Genomic DNA, 18,266 nt, shown 5'->3' with positions numbered 1-18,266 from the left:
ATCAGATTGTAATTTTTAGGTTTTTGTACATGTTTATTGAAAAAAGTTGAGAGCCTAGCCTTCCAGTTCCGCGGCACCCCACTACAATTACTATGAATGTTTTCAAACCGTTTCTAGTATAATAGGCTCGTTCAGATAAGGCACGACAAAACGCAGTGTCTTGTTTTGTACAAATTCAACAAGATTTTTTTGTTGTTGCTTCGCGACGGAAATCTCTGAAATTATGTGGCAATATGTAAGCACAATATGGGTTTGCACAGAGTTGCACTGCCAAACTCTTGATATCATATCATGTCATGATTTTGAAAACATAATAAAGTTGTGTCATATCTGAACGTGACCTTAAAAATCACCCTTGCTGATGAAAATAAAGGATATATCATATTTTCTAGCATGTGCAGGCTAAAACAAAATAAACTCATTAAACGATTAGTACCTAAAAGTATATGCATGGGTATTAGGACAACTTTCCCCGAAAGACAGCTCCATGGTAACTTAAATTTAATTCATCTTTAACTCTTAATGTGCCATTCACTGTAATCAACGATTGCCTTTTTTTTCAAAGAGTTCATATTTAATTGTTTTATTTATAAAAAAAAGAGAATCACTCCTGAGACAAAAATGTCAAACTTCTTGACCATAAGCTGAACTGAACAATGGAATCACTCATGCATGCAATGCACTCCTCAAAATTCAATATGCATAACAATAGCTGTATGACCATTGCATGAAAATGTATTCGTGGCACTCAAGTGGATGCACTGATATGTGTTCATGGCACATTGAGAGTCAAAGGAGATGAACAAGGGGATCTCTAATGATTTTATTTATTCATAATTTTTTTAACTAGTGCTACACAAATAGCCCTCGTTAGCTTAAAGAGGCTATTTTTCAGAGATTCAGAATACAATCTATGGAAATGTTTGCCCTGCAATTTAATCTGTGGGAGTTGCCCTCAGAGGGAGCTGTCCTGTTAAGATTATAAAGGATATGAATATTAGTACACAAGGATATGTTTATTTGTACTTACCACTGGTGATTTTCCTGGTTTGATAGCCATAACAGGTGACGGTTCCATCTCAGTATCAGAGAAAGCATCTCGCTGAGGCTCAGAATGAGGCTGACTTCCAGAATTTAATAAACGCTCCTGATTAATACACATAAGATTTATACAGCACTTAATACACTATTTCGAAGTGTCGCAAACTTTTATCCCAACTTTAGAATTGCTTCCCTGATCAGGTTCTCGGGCATTCAAGTAATTACTTCCTACCGGGTACCCATTTAATACACCTGGGTGGAGAGTGGCAAAATGCAGATTAACGCCTTGCCAAAGGACACAAATGTTGCAAAGGATTCGAACCTGGGACCTTATGGTTCATAGTCTTATCCACTGAGCCACAACATCTCCTCCAATCACCAAATAACAAATAAATGAATAGTTATTTATGAGGAGGTCGAGGAAGAATTACAGAGGTAAGTTCCAACTCTTAAATATTGGTAAATTTATCCAATAAAACACATTCTTACATCTATCTTATATTCTTTTTTTTTGTATTCTTCACACCATGACCATTTTAGAGTACATGCATTCATATTATCTTGACTTAATTGAATTTTTTTTTCAAATATATCATGGACATTTTACACCGACATAACACTAATGAAGATGACGATAATCTTGTAATGAATTGGAATAATGGCATGCACTTTGGAAGGTTCTCAAAAACTAAGAAGCTATTACAATGTAGGTTCATTGACTTACCGATGCTGACTTTCTCCTATTCTTCTTCTCCTCATCCATTCCTGGTTTCCGTCTCCTCGTCACTCCACTCACCGATGAGAAACCTGGGATAGTCTTGCTAAGAGGATCGACAGCGAATGCTACAAAGAAAGAATGGATTAATCAACAAAAGTAGAATCGGTAAATTATTAAATGATTTAAATCCACCCCGTCTACTAACCATTTTGTGTCATTCTACATGGTCTGATCCCAATTCATCATTGAGGTGTTTTTTCTAATTTTATATCATATGAAATCTCCCCACCATAAAAAGCTGTCATATAAAATCACATCTTAATATCATTATTATAAACATTTATGTGGAGCGTTGTTGCCCCGTGGATTAGTCTTCGGACTTTGAAACAGAGGGTCGTGGGTTCGAATCCCAGCCATGGCGTAATTTCTTTCAGCAAGAAATTATCCACACTGTGCTGCACTCAACCCAGGTGAGATGAATGGGTACCCGGTAGGAACAAATTCCTTGAATGCTTTGAGCGCCTAGGCAGCCCAGCTAAAGCCGGGGTAATAATAATAGCAGGGCCTGCTGGGAGAACAGTTTTCAGAACTGAAGCAGCTTCCCTGGGTAAATATACCGATATTTTTATCATTCATCTTGAAAAGTAAACCTTTTCTGTTCTTGTGACCAACATAAGATATTATAATTGAACCCCCCAAAAAATGATTTTATATTTATTCAAAAATCTCACAAGAATTCAGCTAGTGATCAAAAAAATTCTTACAATGGAAAAAACAAACTTCATGTATAAACAGAAATTCATGAAGCAATTAGGCATGTCTCGACTTACTCTTTCTAAATGGCGTTGGTCCATACAGCGATGTTTTGCGTTCCTTTGGTTTGCTGTCATCCGATCTGTAGGAGGACTCAGAAGGCGGGGCTTGGTTGTCTTGGAAACCATAATCCCACTGCGGCTGGCTGGCATATTCATCCCATTCTTTACTCGTATACGGCAGAGTAGCAGGTCCGTCGACCTTCGTGGAATCCCCGACAGCGTTTCCCGCAGGAACATCGGCAAAGTAGCTCCTATCCTGTGGGGCACTGTTGCTCATAGTGTTCGGAGGGGACGTGTAACCATCATGAGGTTGTGTTGCATAGTCGGGCAAGGCATTTTGGGCACGGTCGAGAGATTGCTTAGAGGATTGTTTCTTGGTGGGTTGGTCATCAAAGCTCTTAGGAGATAGAGAGGTATAGTGAAAGAGACCTACTGGTGTGAGATCAGAGTTTGCTTCGGGTGATTTCAAGGGTGGCGGCTGCACTGGTTCTGGAGACTGTAAACCAAGACATAGAATTGTTATTACATTTCTAACGGCACTAACACATATGTGTCATATAAGTGTTAAATAGTTGTTATAAAAAGATTACAGATTTACATGTACACTATACACTAAAAAGTTTATCTTATCTCCAAATGGACTTAACTCTATGTGAAACTGAAGAGTTGGATGTTTCCTGAAGCTGTGCATACACTGACTTTACGCACTACCAGAACATGTTCTTAAGTGTTCAGTCAGATATAGAGGTACAGTGTATATCATAATTATAGCACAAAAAAGGGTCACCACTTATGCATATTCATAACTTATGAATAACTCAGAAACACTCAGATCATATTGTATTAATCCTACTATTATGGTGACTTTACCATTATGTTACATATAACTACCATGGTATACAGTTATCAAGATACCATACCATACAGTTATCAAGATACCATACATGTACTTAGTTTTTTTTTTCAACGGTACCCACATGACTCACCTTTTGTTCAAAGCTTTCATCCATATCATATGGATGAGGCAACGGCTCCATCACTGGTTTCTCCATGCTCCTCTTCACCTCTTCCTCCTTCTCCATCCCAAACAGCAGTTCTCCAGGCTCCGGGTACGGGTGCGTCTCCTTCGTATCCAGATTCGTCGACCAGAACCCTTTTCCCTTCCCTGTCGATGCAGATCCCTGGGGCGGGGTGCTAGAGAAGCTGGGTGAACTGTAAACTGGGTTGCTGTATTCCGCCTGGACGAGACCTTGCTCTGCAACCCTCGGCTCAAGGTTGCTCTTGCCACTGTAGACATTGACATCAACCCTAGCTGGGCTGACAAACAACTGATCATTGACATCGTCAAATGATGGGATGTTGTATGGGGTTTGTCCATCCAATACCTTGGAGTCATTGGTAAGATTGTTCACGTCGTTACCGCCAGCATCACCAATGCTCCTATCAAAGTCACTCCGATGGGACAAATCTGGATCGTAACCCCGACCCTGATACTTCTCCATATCCGAGTCATACCTATCCTGGTCTTGACTAAACTCTCTTTGGTCATACCCAACCTGATCCCCCCTCCCAGCAAGACTATCCTCTCCCGGAACACCCTTTCCCTGATAGTACTCTCCCGAAGCAGGATCATAAGAGTCATTGTACCTTGCGAAGGGGTCCCCACTTCCTAGGATAGAATCACCTTGGTTATACTGCCCTTTCTGCGCTGGATACACCCCAGGGCTAATCGCTTGTGTCATCGGCGAATCCAGCTGACTTCGCTTGGTGTCCAAGTACTGCTGATTAGGTTCGCTGAAGCTCTGCTTCGTATCGGTATAACTCTGCATAGGATCGTTGAAGCTCTGCTTTGAATCGCTGTACCCATCGAGGGTCGTGTCTGCGAATGTGGAGTTGTTGTTCGTCTCGGGGGTTGAGGGCGCTATGCGTAAGGCACTGATGTCGACGGACTTCAGGGTGTCAAGGTCGGTTACGACGTATGGACCTGAGAGAAGTGCCTCTCTGGAGGATTTCCGGTGGACCACCTTGCCTTTGGAACCTACATAAAACAGAGACCCAATTATAATGTTTTCATATTCACTAGTCAGTACCCTCACTGATCCAATCCCGGAGGACTTTCATTTAAATTCTCTTTTAGAAGTGTTCATTCACTGATATCTAAATTTCTTTGTGGATATTTTAAGTTTCTATAATCATACATTAAGAACAAAATTTAAAAACATCTTCAAGATCAATGAAACACTCATCCAATTTTTTAAATGATTCTCATGGGGTAGGCAGGATGAAGAATACATGGAAGAAATAACTCTAATTTGCATCAATCTTCAAAAAGCATGCCGAGATTCATTAGCATTCATTTAGCACAAAACATTCACAAAGCTTAATATTAGAATAGCCATTTTTTACACGTCATTACCATTACTCTACAGGAAACTTTACTCTTGTCATTAATACAGGGCTGGGTTACTACAATTAAAACATTGTCTCTAAGTTTGTGTAAATTAACTTTCCCATGCAGTTAGAAAAACATTTCTATGTCCGCTATCATAACACATTTCACAGAGTTGTATTTGTGCATCATCTCATAACAAAGTCAGGATAACGACCTTGTTGCTGCACAGATGCATTGCGCGATTTGACCATAGGGGGAAGGGGTCATGTTGTTATTCAGCAAGTAAAAGGGAAATATGGGCAATATTATTGCAAAATAAATAAATACCACAAAATCGTAAAATAGCCTTTTAAATGGACATACTGAAGCTTTTTGACATGCACAATACACTATAACCCTTGTGTTATTTTAGTTGCTATGCTTCAATTTACAGCTGGTACTAAGCCAGCTTGTTTACCTTAAAGGGGAATCCAACCCAAATAAAAACTTGTTTTTATAAGAAAAAGAAAAATCAGACAAGTTGATAGGTGAAAGTTTGAACAATATTGGACAAACAACAAGAAAGTTATGAATTTTAAAAGTTGTAAATATTGGTATTATCACTATATTCATGGAGACTTCAAATTGGCCGCATATGGGATGTAATTGTGATGTAAGGCAAGGACTACTCTTTCATGTACTCCACTACTTCAATTTACGGCTGGTACGAAGCCTAACTTGTTTACCTTAACAGCCAATTATGACTCGCCATCTAGTGTTCATTGTCTATTTTCGGTTCTATTATATATTATTTTGCTCTAGCATTCTAGTCATTCATGCGATTTTACTCCGATGAGTGCATGTCGGAAAGCTTCAGTATATCCGTTTTAAAGGCAATTTTACTATTCCAAAATAATTTGTTTTACATTTTCTGAAAGAGTATTTGGTATCGTTTATTGCAAACGAGGGTGTAGTATTGCCCTTTTACTTGCAGAACAACGAAGAAAGTCCCATGTTTTTTATTTTGTCTTTTGTCTCTTGGCAGTATACCTGGCATGGCACTCATATTTTCACTGAAAACAGAAACATGTTAGAAGCAACGGAGGTGTAAAGTCACACATTCTTCAACTCCTTTGCATTTATCTAGCTTGCAGAAACATATTTCTGTTTAAACGTATATTGGATTACACAATTTAGCTAGGCTTTTCCACCCCATCATCAAAGAATCTTAACAAGGGAATGTACCCTGAAGCATGTTTTAAAATTAGAATTCTACCTCTGACAAGAGATGATAAATATTTTAGATGATTTGTATTGTACTATAATTCATGTATTTTGAAATGCCGCATGAATAATAATGATAATAATAATAAATGTGCCCTAAATTTGTCTCCATCAAACGATGCATGCAGACAAAACAACATTCATATTGAAAAAAAAGGAAAATAAGAACCATTATGCTGGGCCCAGTGTTCCCTGTGATTTGAGAATTCAGTTTACAATGGGGAAATACAGGATTCTTCGATATTACACAACTTCCAAGAATGTTCTGTAAATCTGATTGGTCCAAATCGGATCACATGATATTCAGCGAATTGCACTATTGCATCCAAAATACACTATCCTGCACTCTTGACGTCAGAGTGCAGGATAGTGCAAGGTCTGGAATTATCTAGAATTTAGATCAAATATAGCATTCAGGGCAACTCAGTAATATGGGGGAGGGTTGTATAAAACAAACAATGCATGCATTCTTGTGCATAGAGGACCTAAATAATGAACTCTGTGCTCGACTCGCCAAATGGATATACCGCACCCAGTCCAACTGACCTTGGTGCGGTATATCCGTTGGCTCTTCTCGCACATCGTTCATTATTTGGCCCTGCATGAACACACTTACATGCATTATTTGTATGCTAATTTGCTCCTGACATCTTCAAATCCATGGCTGCGAGTGAAATAGCAATTTACATGTACATCAACTAAACCTCTGTCCAGTAAAATATTGTTAGCAAATCACTATTTTTCAAGCTCAAAAGATTTTTGTAGAAAAGTAGTTAAGGTTTGCTATGCTAAGAGACCATGCGCATCGGCTCAACCTGTGTCCAGCAAAATATTGAAAGCAAATCACTATTTTTCAAGCTCAAAAGATTTCTGCAGAAAAGTAGTTAAGGTTTACTGAGCTAAGAGACTATGTACATCCACTAAACCTCTGTCCAGCAAAATGTTGTCTGCAAATTGTCATTTTTTATGCTCAATTGAAAAGTTTTTTGTATAAAAGAGTCATGGTTTGCTATGCTTAGAGACCATGCACATCGACTCAACCTCCGTCCAGCAAAATATTGTCTGCAAATTGTCATATTCAATGCACTTTTGAAACAATTTTCGCAGGAAAGTAGTATAGGTTTGAAACACTAAATGACCAGCAGAGAATAGAGATATTTTTATCAGATAAATCTTGAACACAGAAAACCATTCAACTGCTATAAACCCAATTGCAATACTGAGTCAAAAAACTCTTTACAGCACAGCAAATAATAGCGACACTTCTGAACAAATTTGTATTGAACAAAGAAGAAAGTTAAAAATCACTCTATTTCCCTACACCCCCTTCCATACTATACAATGCAAGCCTATGAATCACTCCTCTTAAAACATTTCCCTTACTAATGAAAAAATCCCTTGCCAGTAGGGTAGCACAGCCAGGAAAAAGGAAATATCCCCAGCTCATTACTGAAAACAAAGGACAGTTTAAACACATTCCTCTTCCAACACGATGCTCCCCCCACCCTCCTCTGAGCAGGGTCAGATAAACTTGTCACCATCGAACCAAAAACATAAGCTCCTCATCCTTAAAAACATTTCTCTTACCCTAATAACAAAATTTACTTGCCAGTAATTAGCAAAGAAAAGAAAAAACATCCAAGAGAATATTCTAAAAACATAAGACAATTGAACACCATACCTTCTCTAACAAAGGGATTTCCCTCCCCCCCTCCTCCAAGTAGGTTTAATGCATTAATTACATACAACTGACGCAAGACACAGCACACAGAGACAGGTTACCATTTTTTTTCTACATCTTCATGCAGCATGCAAGACAACTAGCCCATTCTCTAAAAAAACATTCCTCTTCCCCTGTTAAAAAAATCTACTTGCCAGTCAGCAAAGAATAAAGAAATATCCTGCAGCTCATCCCTGAAAACCAAAGACAGTTGAACACCAGTCCTCCTTCAACCCGGAGATGCAGTATTAATGCATTAGTGACCACTGAGCAGACGGCACAGCACAAAGAGACTGGTGATCAGTTTATCAACACAGCTCATGCAGCATGCAAACCTATCAAACCATCCCCCTTACCGTAAGATGAGATACCATTCCACCCATTCTCTTCATCTTCACCTGTAGCCTGTGTGCGACGGAGTGTGTCCATCTGATTGGCCAGCGACGTCCGTTGACGCTCCAGACCGTTCATGACCGACTGGACGTGGTTCACCTCTCGCTCCATCTGTAGTTTCTCCTTTGCTGAGTCGGCCGACTAGATAGAAAGAAATTATCATTGAAAAGGGTCATGAAGCAAAGTTAAAGCACAAAATACTTATAATAACAGTAATAACAACTGACCAAAGCACTTCAGATTTATTATTACCCTGTGACTGGATTCATAGCATTTCAAGCAGCCTGTTAGGCGCACACTTGCTAAACCAACCACAATGACAGTTGTTTCCTACCGGTACCCAATTAGCACCTGGGTGGAGAGTGGCAAAGTGTGGATTGATGCCTTTCCAAAGGATGCTAGGCCATGGTGGGATTTGAACACATGACCCTGTGATTGCAAGGCAAGAGTCAGAACCCCTCCATCTTGGCGTTTCCATGTAGCAATGATCATGAACATGTGCGCTCTCGTCTAAATAGTCAGTCAACGTGATGGAAATGAACAATTGTTGAACAGTGTCATGAAGCCAATTAGAAACAAAAAAATACTTCAGCATGATTGTAGACACACATGTGATCTCTCCTTGCGACAAATTAGTCAACCGACTACATGAAAATATAACAATCAATGAAAAGGAACAGGGTTATTATCATCATAATGTGGGTGCGTTGTGGTCTAGTGGTTCTGACTCTCGCCTTTCAAACAGAGGGTCGTGGGTTTGAATCCTAGCCATGGCGTGCTTTCCTTCATCAAGAAATTTATCCACACTGTGCTGCACTCGACCCAGGTGAGGTAAATGGGTATCAGCAGGAAGTCATTCCTAAAAAAGCTGTGTGCACCAGAATCAGTATACTAGCTTAGCCCACGTAATATAGGAGCAACTTGAGCATCTAACTAGGTGGATACATGCGATATACAAATCCTATATTATTATTTATTTTATTATTATTATAACTGCACTTTTCCCTTCAGGTCTGAAGTGTTTACAATAAAGTAAGTTGTGTATAATTATGTAATCTGAAAGATATAAACTTTTCTGAAAAACAAATGCCACTAATGAAGATTGTCTAAATGTAAGTTGCAAATCATTCAAGTATTTTCAAGCTGATCAGGGCTCATTCTTACAAAGAGTTACGATTGATCCAATCAATCACAACTCTATGGAAATCCATTAGTGTCATAATTTTATTCTTTGGGAAATTTGCACAATGTCCTTTGAAAACAAAGAGAAGCGTACTGAATTGTCAAGAAAACAGAATATTACTCATAAATAAAAAATATTTTGAAGAAACATGTATTTTATATGTTAACACTAGTGCTGTTGTCGATAGGCCTCATATCGACATTGATGTCGACATACGAAGGATTTTCAATGTTTCCGACATGTCGACATGCACGCACCCACATCGACATGCAAACATAAAATAAAAAGGGGTCTAGCCTAAAGTCACGAGTATAAAGCTTAGCTGAAAAGTTAGAAGCTTTTATCCACAGTAAGTGGCGCGATTAAAAGGTTTATTCAGCTATAAAGCGGCACATTAAATGAAAAAATACCTGCGAGCTGCGCGGCAGCAGAAATACGTCAGTGCCTGAGTGCAGTGGGGCCGGCCTGCCCGATCGAGCTGTCCCTCGACGATCGCTCTAGATCTAGCTAGCGTATAGCGAGCGTAGCGTAGTAGCATTCACCGTACCCATCCATATGTACCCATCGCTATTCACCGTGCTTGATAATACGTTGCTCCTCAATGCATTACTTTTCACATAAACGTTCTTTGTCAAAGTTGTGACCGCCGAAATTGAGCGCTTATTTCAAATCACGAAGTCACAGAAAACTTCCCTTCCTTCGTTTGGAGATCGTTGCACGGATCGCCGTGGAAGTGATGCTGAAATTATCGGTTGATTTTCATTATTTTTTACTGTCAATTTGAGGAGCTTGCGTTTGTAGCACATAATACCTTTGTAGCGTATAATACGCAATGATCACTATTGTAATTGGTGATTCTCAAATTGGCTCCGAGTGTTATTGCACAATGCTTTCGAGACCGGATCGTGGTACAAAACTTGATCCTCCAGAAAAAGATGTGGATTAAATCGGTGATTTTGAAAGTGAATTCACTCTAGCTTAGTGAAATATGTTTTCCCGAACTGAGCCTGTATTATATAGATCTAGATCTAGTGTGGGGATATCACTCGTGTCAAGGTGAATACATTTGATTGAGTGTTATGTTCCACGATCGAACGATTTCTTTTGTTAGGGAGCCTAAGCTAAATTATGAAAATACTTACCTGATTTTCTTATTTACGAGATAACTCATACATCTACTTGATTTGCTAGTTCAGCCCTCTGGACTGCCATACCCGAATAGAACTCCCAAGGATTTAAAAAGCGCGAGCGCGCCCTCTCCCGTTCAGGCTTACTACCCATGATCACCGTGCAATTAGCGTCCATCTTCCTCACCTTTCGCAAGCCCATACGTTGAAACATGTTGCTACGCAAGGCGGAGGGTCGGTGGGAGGGTATCAAGTAGATGTATGAGTTATCTCGTAAATAAGAAAATCAGGTAAGTATTTTCATAATTTACTTCAATAACTCCATACATCTACTTGATTTGCTAGACCAGCACGGACTCAAACCGTAGGGAGGCATGTTTTCAATTGTAAGCCTAAGAAAATTTAAAAGAAAAAAACAAAAACAACGAAATTTAGGGAGAGGGGGAAAAAGCCGCAGCTGCTTTAAGCGCCGAAGCAGCAAATCTCGCCTCGCTGGACGGAATGTCCTTCAAGTAGAAAGAAGTGAAGGAGTTAGTTGAGCGCCAAAAGGCGGCCCTCAAAAATGTCCTCGAGAGGAATGCCTTGTATACTCAGGAATACTAAGTATCATGGGCCCTCGGCCTAGTGTCAGGAGAACAACATCACCTGCTGACTAGAGCGTAAGAATCGAAATTTGTTGAAAATTTCAACAAGAATCGTGATCGGAAAACTGAAGCTTTAAGGCTCAGTAAGTGATCAATCGACCAATCTGAGAAGGCGAGATATCTCAGAACCCCTACCGAAATTTAAGCGTGCCGCTTGCTAGTAACTAGCATGCGACTAGCAGGGCACTCGCTTAATAAGCGAGTGCATGCTAGCGAACAGTCCCTGCTCGCTAAAAGATCGCTTAACTATTACTCTGCACGCATATCACACGCTTATTAAGCTAACCGCATGCTAGTTACTAGCATGCCGCAAGCTTGCGCAAGCTAGTCGCACGCTTCCCGCAAGCTTGGAAATTTCTGTAGGGGAAGCCTCCGCGTGGGAGAAAGCGCCCAGAATTCGATATCTGTCTCAAATGCGTGAGGGCAGAAATCTGCAGAATTCTGATAGAGAGCTGTGGTAAAAAGTTACTAGCGGTCCGAAGGGGACCAGGAACGACGGAGAGTAGGGATTTAGGAAGAAAACCACTCGTAAGGCAGACAAGGGTCGAGAAAGCGACTGAGTGCCATCCTGTTAATAAGGAATGCCGCGGACATGTTGCCTATGTAGAATAGAGCAGTCTGGTCAAAACAGCTCAACCGGGCGTGTCAGGGATACAGCGCGGTACACATCACGACAAAAGTGTGTTAGACCGAGTGATCGAGAGAGAACTCAGGATCCCCTTTCTCCCATACTGATTGAAGCACCCATCTGAGGGTGCAGTGCCCGCGGTGGAAGAGGTGGCTTGGCTCAAGCCACCATCGCCGAGAGAGCCCGTGAGGCTAGGCTGCGATGGCTGTCCGCTGGGCGGGGGAATCCCTAGCAGCAGCAAGTGTACGCCAGAGGGAGCTGGCGAAAAAAAAAAAAAAATCTGTCACGATATTACGTGTAAACGACCATCAAGAGATGCTCTAAACGAACAGACATCGCCAGATATGATACCTCAACCGTTACATTCCCAACGGAATCGAATGAGGTAGCAACGGCCCTGTCCTATCAAGTTAGGGACGGAAACTGGCTAAGAGTGTCGAAGTCCTCGCTTGAAGAAACAAGCGAAGGAGACTTGAGGAAGTAATCACAAAATTTCCATCAGTCTGCGGTGAGAACCAGTTGTTTATGAAAACAGTCACAAGGCCTGTTTCTCAGGTGATCGTAAGAGCGAGCACCGCCGGCGCCGGTTGCGGCAGCGTGGAACAGTCCGATATCGGTAAGATAAGGAGCTCCAAAAAGCTGCGGGGGGCGGCAAAAATGACGCCCTAAGCAGCGGGGGATGAGAATCTAAATTTCTAAAAGAAGAACTCCAGTGAAGTAAATCACTTACATGGAGAGGCTCATCCACAGTCGGCCCGAGAGAAGGCGGGTCGTAGTGATCGTGGTTAGGAAGGCATAAGCATACATCCATCCACTGTTACATCATCCTCGGTCGTGCGGTGACCCTGGCCACATGCCTTGCATGGAAGGAGGATGAAAGCAGCATGCGGGGCGACTCGAGTGTGCCGTGAAAAAATTTCTAAGAAAGAAGCCGATTCGGCTAACGGGCACGGTAAAGACATCCACCGTAGACCACTCCGCACAAGGAGGGAGCGGCGGAGACGCCCGCAAGATTGACCCACATAGAGGGCAGTCTATAAGATAGACAGTTAGAGCTCGACCGATGGTCTGGCGGTGTACAGTTTGGTGTGAACTCGCCGACCCGGTACGGTGGGTGTGCCCAGAGAGTAGGCATAGAATGCCGACAGAGAATCCTGGGGCTTTAAACAAGTTTGAACGCGCGTACATAGCCAACAATCTCATGAGATGTACGGCGGTTACTTTCCTCCGAGATGATGTTTACCCAACCGGGAAAGACTCGGGGAACAGCTGTGAATGTCAACAGGAGGGATATCTAGCATATGAAAAGCTGATTCCTTCCACGTATTCGGTGCGGGTGCTGCCGGCGGTGTCCGGGGGGACGACCGGTGATGGCAGCTCGGGCAGGGTTCGTACGAGCCGCCCGAATACGAGACAAATAGGTTAACATAACCATAATGCACCGGGTGGTGAAGGCATAGCGATTATTAAGCACAGGAGAACTTTTAATCGCCGTGACATTCAGATCCGATATACATACTCATAAGCTCGGAGAGCTATGAGATAGTGAGACATACCGCTGAGCGGTGATGGTGCTCATATCAGAGTCGCCCTCTCTTCAGCGGCGATCGCTGGAGAACGGGTGTCTGTACTAGCCCTGACTCTGGCGTTGCAAGGGTAGGAGCTAAGTAAGACAGGGCACCCTTACTTTCGAATAGAAAGTGAGGTTCAGGCCAGAAAAGCGACGGTCCCGTCGCCTGGGCGGACGGTCCGCGGACGTGATAGGTTGTCCTCTCAAAGCAGCCAAACATTCTCACGAGAGAAGTGCGGCATGCGGTATGTAAGAGATTCATACCTCCAATCTACGGGCCCGCTTAGGGGGAAGAATGGAGAGAGTTACCGCTGAAGGAGTCGTCGCCGTATGTGAGCTTGACGTAGAGGGCGAATTCGGGAGAACCTGCATAATAATCGCCCCCCCCTGCCTCTGCCTTCTCGCTAGCCTCGAGAGGCTTGAAAATTTCGAGACGGCGGCGCCGGAGCCTGGCGCTTCCGGGCAGCAGCAGAGCGGGGGTGGGTTTACACCCACGGAGCTGGCGGCTTCCTCGTCGTAGGAGCCGCCTCGTCTAGAGCGACCCCGTCACTCTCCGAGACCCCCAATTCGGCCGATTGAGCTCGGAGCGCCTGAAGAGGCGGGGCGAGAAAATATGGACTCCCTTGCTTCATCAATACCCCCACTCGGAGGGTAGATGTGAGGTAGATACTTGTCAAGCAGCGCCTGAGCGCTTACTGAAAAGTCGACCGCGGGATAGGGGTTGTCCTCGTAAAGGGAGTCTCGCTCTATGGACTGAACCGGGGGGTTGTCCAGTAAGCGCCGGGGTGGCCCCGTGTGTCGGCTGGGACACGTGCTCTGAGATCGACGAAAATGCTGGAAAGCACACGCGATCTTGGGGCACCCGGTTAGTCGGTGCACTGGCTGGCGATTTAACAGAATCGCTCGAGGATTTCCCGGGTGTCTGGTGGTTATTGCCCACTTGTCTCGCTTGATGCTCAGGGGCATCAGCGGGGTGAGTAGACGTCGAGGGTGGGGTGAACCCGCACTACTCGAAAGCAGAATGTAGCAGCATGAATAGCTGTAACATCTGACCACCGACACAAGGGTCTGAAGGAGGGACGCCCATGGCAACAGGGCTGGCCGACCTCACCTTCGACCTCTTCTTCTTCGCGGCCTCCGCCGGTGTGGCCGGGGCAGAAGAAGGCACAAGAGGCACGGGTGATTTCTTACGATTTGCCGCCCCTGGCAGGGCGGCCGTCAACAACGAAACTTCACCCGAATCTGACGGGGTCAGATTGTGGTCACAGTCTGATGTGTGACGCCTCTCGCGGTAGCAGAATGTAGCAGCATGAATAGCTGTAACATCTGACCACCGACACAAGGGTCTGAAGGAGGAACGCCCATGGCAGCAGGGCTGGCCAACCTCTCCTTCGACCTCTTCTTCTTCTTCTCTTTCTGCGGGCTCCGCCGGCGTGGCCGGGGCAGAAGAAGGCATGAGAGGCACGGGTGATTTCTTACGATTTGCCGCCCCTGGCAGGGCGGCCGCCGACAATGAAAATTCACCCGAATCTGACGGGGTCAGATTGTGGTCACAGCCCGATGTGTGACGCCTCTCGCGGTAGCAGAATATAGCAGCATAACATGTATGACTGTAACATCTGGCCACCGATAAGAGGGTCTGAAGGAGGAATGCCCATGGCAACAGGGCTGGCCGACCTCTCCTTCGACCTCTTCTTCTTCTTCTTATTTTGCGGGCTCCGCCGGCGTGGCCGGAGCAGAAGAAGGCACAAGAGGCACGGGTGATCTCTTACGATTTGCCGCCCCTGGCAGGGCGGCCGCCAACAACGAAACTTCACCCGAATCTGACGGGGTCAGATTGTGGTCACGATCAGATTGTGGTTACAGTCTGTGTGACGCCTCTCGCGGTCAGGGGCTGGGCGATCTCTCCCGATGCTGTCAACGGAGGACGACTTATACGGCAGAGATCCTGACCTGTGCCGGGGGGAGAGAACCGCACTCTCCCTCCGGACTTCTGGTGACCCGGTAGCCGGTGGGTCGCATAGCCCTATGGGTGCTGCGGCGGCAGGACCTAGTTTAGGCTTGGAAGCCTTGGCTACCACTTTTTCCTTTGTCCGAGACTGTGGTGCCACAGTCTCGGCCTTCCTTCTCTTAGCATCCGACCGCAAATTCGGAATGCTGATCGACGCACCCTCATACTCACCGCCGCTGGGCGCTCACCGCGGCGTCCTTCCTGCTCGCCTGGAGGCGGCCGACTTCTGTAACTTGCAATCGGGACGGTCCCCGTGGAGGGCACCAGGTCCTCTGGGGCTGTGTTAGTCCCATTCAAAGATACCTCTCTCTACCCTGAAAAAGGAAAAACAAGAATTTTTCTTTTTTTTTTTTTTTACAAAGATCTCGCTTAGATTAAAGGTGGAGACCGGAGTGGTCTTTCCCTCCTCCTAAAAGGAGTTTGTTTGAGCAAACAGAACAAAACAAGAGGGGAGGGGTAGGGAGGAAGAAGAAACTAAGAATAGTTTAGGTATCTGCCTGTAAGAAAATAAAAAGGAGGTCGGAGACTTTGAAAAAAGAAACTCCTACAAGGTTCCCCTACTATATTCTCTTTTTTGTGCCCGAAGGAAAAATTCGAAACAAAAATTCAAAAATGAATGCAAGTTCAGAAGAGAACGAACTTTCCACCTGCGAAGAAACACAAAAACAAGCATTTCAGAGCAGGAAGAAAAGGGATTGAGAGACAAATAATTCCAGATAAGAGAAATTTTACGATAATTTCCAAGAGGAAAAAAAAAAGTAACCTCCTGTGGAAAGGTAAAGAAATTCAGAACAGGAGGAAGGAGGAACGTCTCTAGTAACGATTCCAAGAGGAAGAACGACACAGTAAATCCTCAAAGGGAATCGTAGAGCCCGCCTGTCGAAATAAAAAATATATAAGACTAGGAGGGAAGAGGGAATTGAACGAAGAAAACAATTCCGGGACAGGTCAAAAAAAATTCTAACAGGAAGGAGACCCCACCTGTAAAGAACAAAAATTTTTTTTTTTTTTTAGGGGGGATTGAATAACCAAACAATCATCAGGTATAATTGCGTAAGCCGAATTAAACAATCCCCGAAGCGTCTGTGAATAAAATATTAATCAAGAATTTAATTCAGAACAGAAAGGAAAAGGAATTGAGCTTTAGGATGCGCCTGTGAATAAAATATCAATCAAGAAATTTATTCAGAACAGAAGGAAAAGGAATTGAGCTTTAAGATCCGCCTGTGAATAAAATATCAATCAAGAAATTTATTCAGAACAGAAGGAAAAACGAATTGAGCTTTAAGATCCGCCTGTGAATAAAATATCAATTAAGAAATTTATTCAGAACAGAAAGGAAAGAGAATTGAAGAATTAATCAATCAATAATCAATCGAAAATCTTAATAAATCAATTCCAGAAAGCAAGGAAGGAACAGAGTTGAAGATCCCAACCTGCAAAAAGAAATAACAATAACACCCTCGACAACAAAGTGTAGAGGCTGTCTAGAATTTAATTCAAAAACGGCACCAAAAGCCACCACGCTTTGAACGTGAAGAACAATAACCATGACAGGTGGTGAAGGCTTGCTGCCACGTAGGCAGGCCAAGCCCGGTGCCTCGCGAACGCGCTAGCGATGCGGCGCGACGAGAACTCAAACGTTAGAAAAACAATTTAAGTGTCACCAAAAACACGTCTAAAAAGTCACGCCAAGTGTAAATTCTGAACACAATCTTACACACAAATGGAAAGATTGAAATTAAAAGGGAGAATGCACCACAGATAAGCGAAAATAATATACCAAAGCTCAAAAAGATTTGAGCTCTTAGGAGACTTATCTGAGCACGTCTTGACAGGTGGCTTGCCGAAAGCAAAAGAGGAAGATGGACGCTAATTGCACGGTGATCATGGGTAGTAAGCCTGAACGGGAGAGGGCGCGCTCGCGCTTTTTAAATCCTTGGGAGTTCTATTCGGGTATGGCAGTCCAGAGGGCTGAACTAGCAAATCAAGTAGATGTATGGAGTTATTGAAGTAAATTACGGTCCCTTTTTCATGTCGACATTGTCGATGTCGGGATTAATTTTTAAGCGACATGTCGACATGGATTTTTGTTCCCGACAACAGCACTAGTTGACACTGCTGGCTTTCCATAGTTGTGATTGATTGGAATAATCATAACTCTTTGTAAGATGGGGGCCAGGAAATGTACTACTGCTTCTCATTCTCATCATAAGGTGCACTGTTACTACTCAAAACTAAAAATTTTATTGAAATACTTACCTTTTGTCTATTGATGTCATTAATCCCTTCCATTCCTGATCTCATCAGAGCTACCTCATGTTCTATCCTACTATTTTCAGCTGTGATCTCTTCAAGCTCCTACAAATAAAATATAAAAACATCAACAAGAACATTAATCCCTTCTCAAATCTCATCAGAGCTACCTCATGTTCTATCCTACCATTTTCAGCTGTGATCTCTTATAGCTCCTACAAATAAAATATAAAAACATCAACAAGAACATTAATCCCTTCTCAAATCTCATCAGAGCTACCTCATGTTCTATCCTACTATTTTCAGCTGTGATCTCTTCAAGCTCCTACAAATAAAATATAAAAACATCAACATGAACATTAATCCCTTCTCAAATCTCATCAGAGCTACCTCATGTTCTATCCTACTATTTTCAGCTGTGATCTCTTCAAGCTCCTACAAATAAAATATAAAAACATCAACAAGAACATTAATCCCTTCTCAAATCTCATCAGAGCTACCTCAT

General features: G+C 43.1%; 1 protein-coding gene across 1 annotated transcript in view; it reads right to left on the bottom strand.

Moving 5' to 3' along the window:
• The window catches only part of LOC121421864, a 30,232-nt gene extending 11,966 nt beyond the window's left edge, over positions 1-18,266 (bottom strand). The window contains exons 1-8 of the mRNA XM_041616666.1: positions 18,262-18,266; positions 17,949-17,976; positions 17,768-17,866; positions 8,306-8,483; positions 3,561-4,612; positions 2,590-3,070; positions 1,766-1,884; positions 1,031-1,147 (exon numbers count right to left, since the gene is read on the bottom strand). Of these exons, the coding sequence (XP_041472600.1) occupies positions 1,031-1,147; positions 1,766-1,884; positions 2,590-3,070; positions 3,561-4,612; positions 8,306-8,483; positions 17,768-17,866; positions 17,949-17,976; positions 18,262-18,266 (2,079 nt within the window). The remainder of the gene's footprint in view (positions 1-1,030; positions 1,148-1,765; positions 1,885-2,589; positions 3,071-3,560; positions 4,613-8,305; positions 8,484-17,767; positions 17,867-17,948; positions 17,977-18,261) is intronic.

Source organism: Lytechinus variegatus, chromosome 9 (genome assembly GCF_018143015.1).
Source record: "Lytechinus variegatus isolate NC3 chromosome 9, Lvar_3.0, whole genome shotgun sequence".
Classification (NCBI taxonomy): domain Eukaryota; kingdom Metazoa; phylum Echinodermata; class Echinoidea; order Temnopleuroida; family Toxopneustidae; genus Lytechinus; species Lytechinus variegatus.
This window is presented reverse-complemented; position numbering and strand designations above follow the sequence as displayed.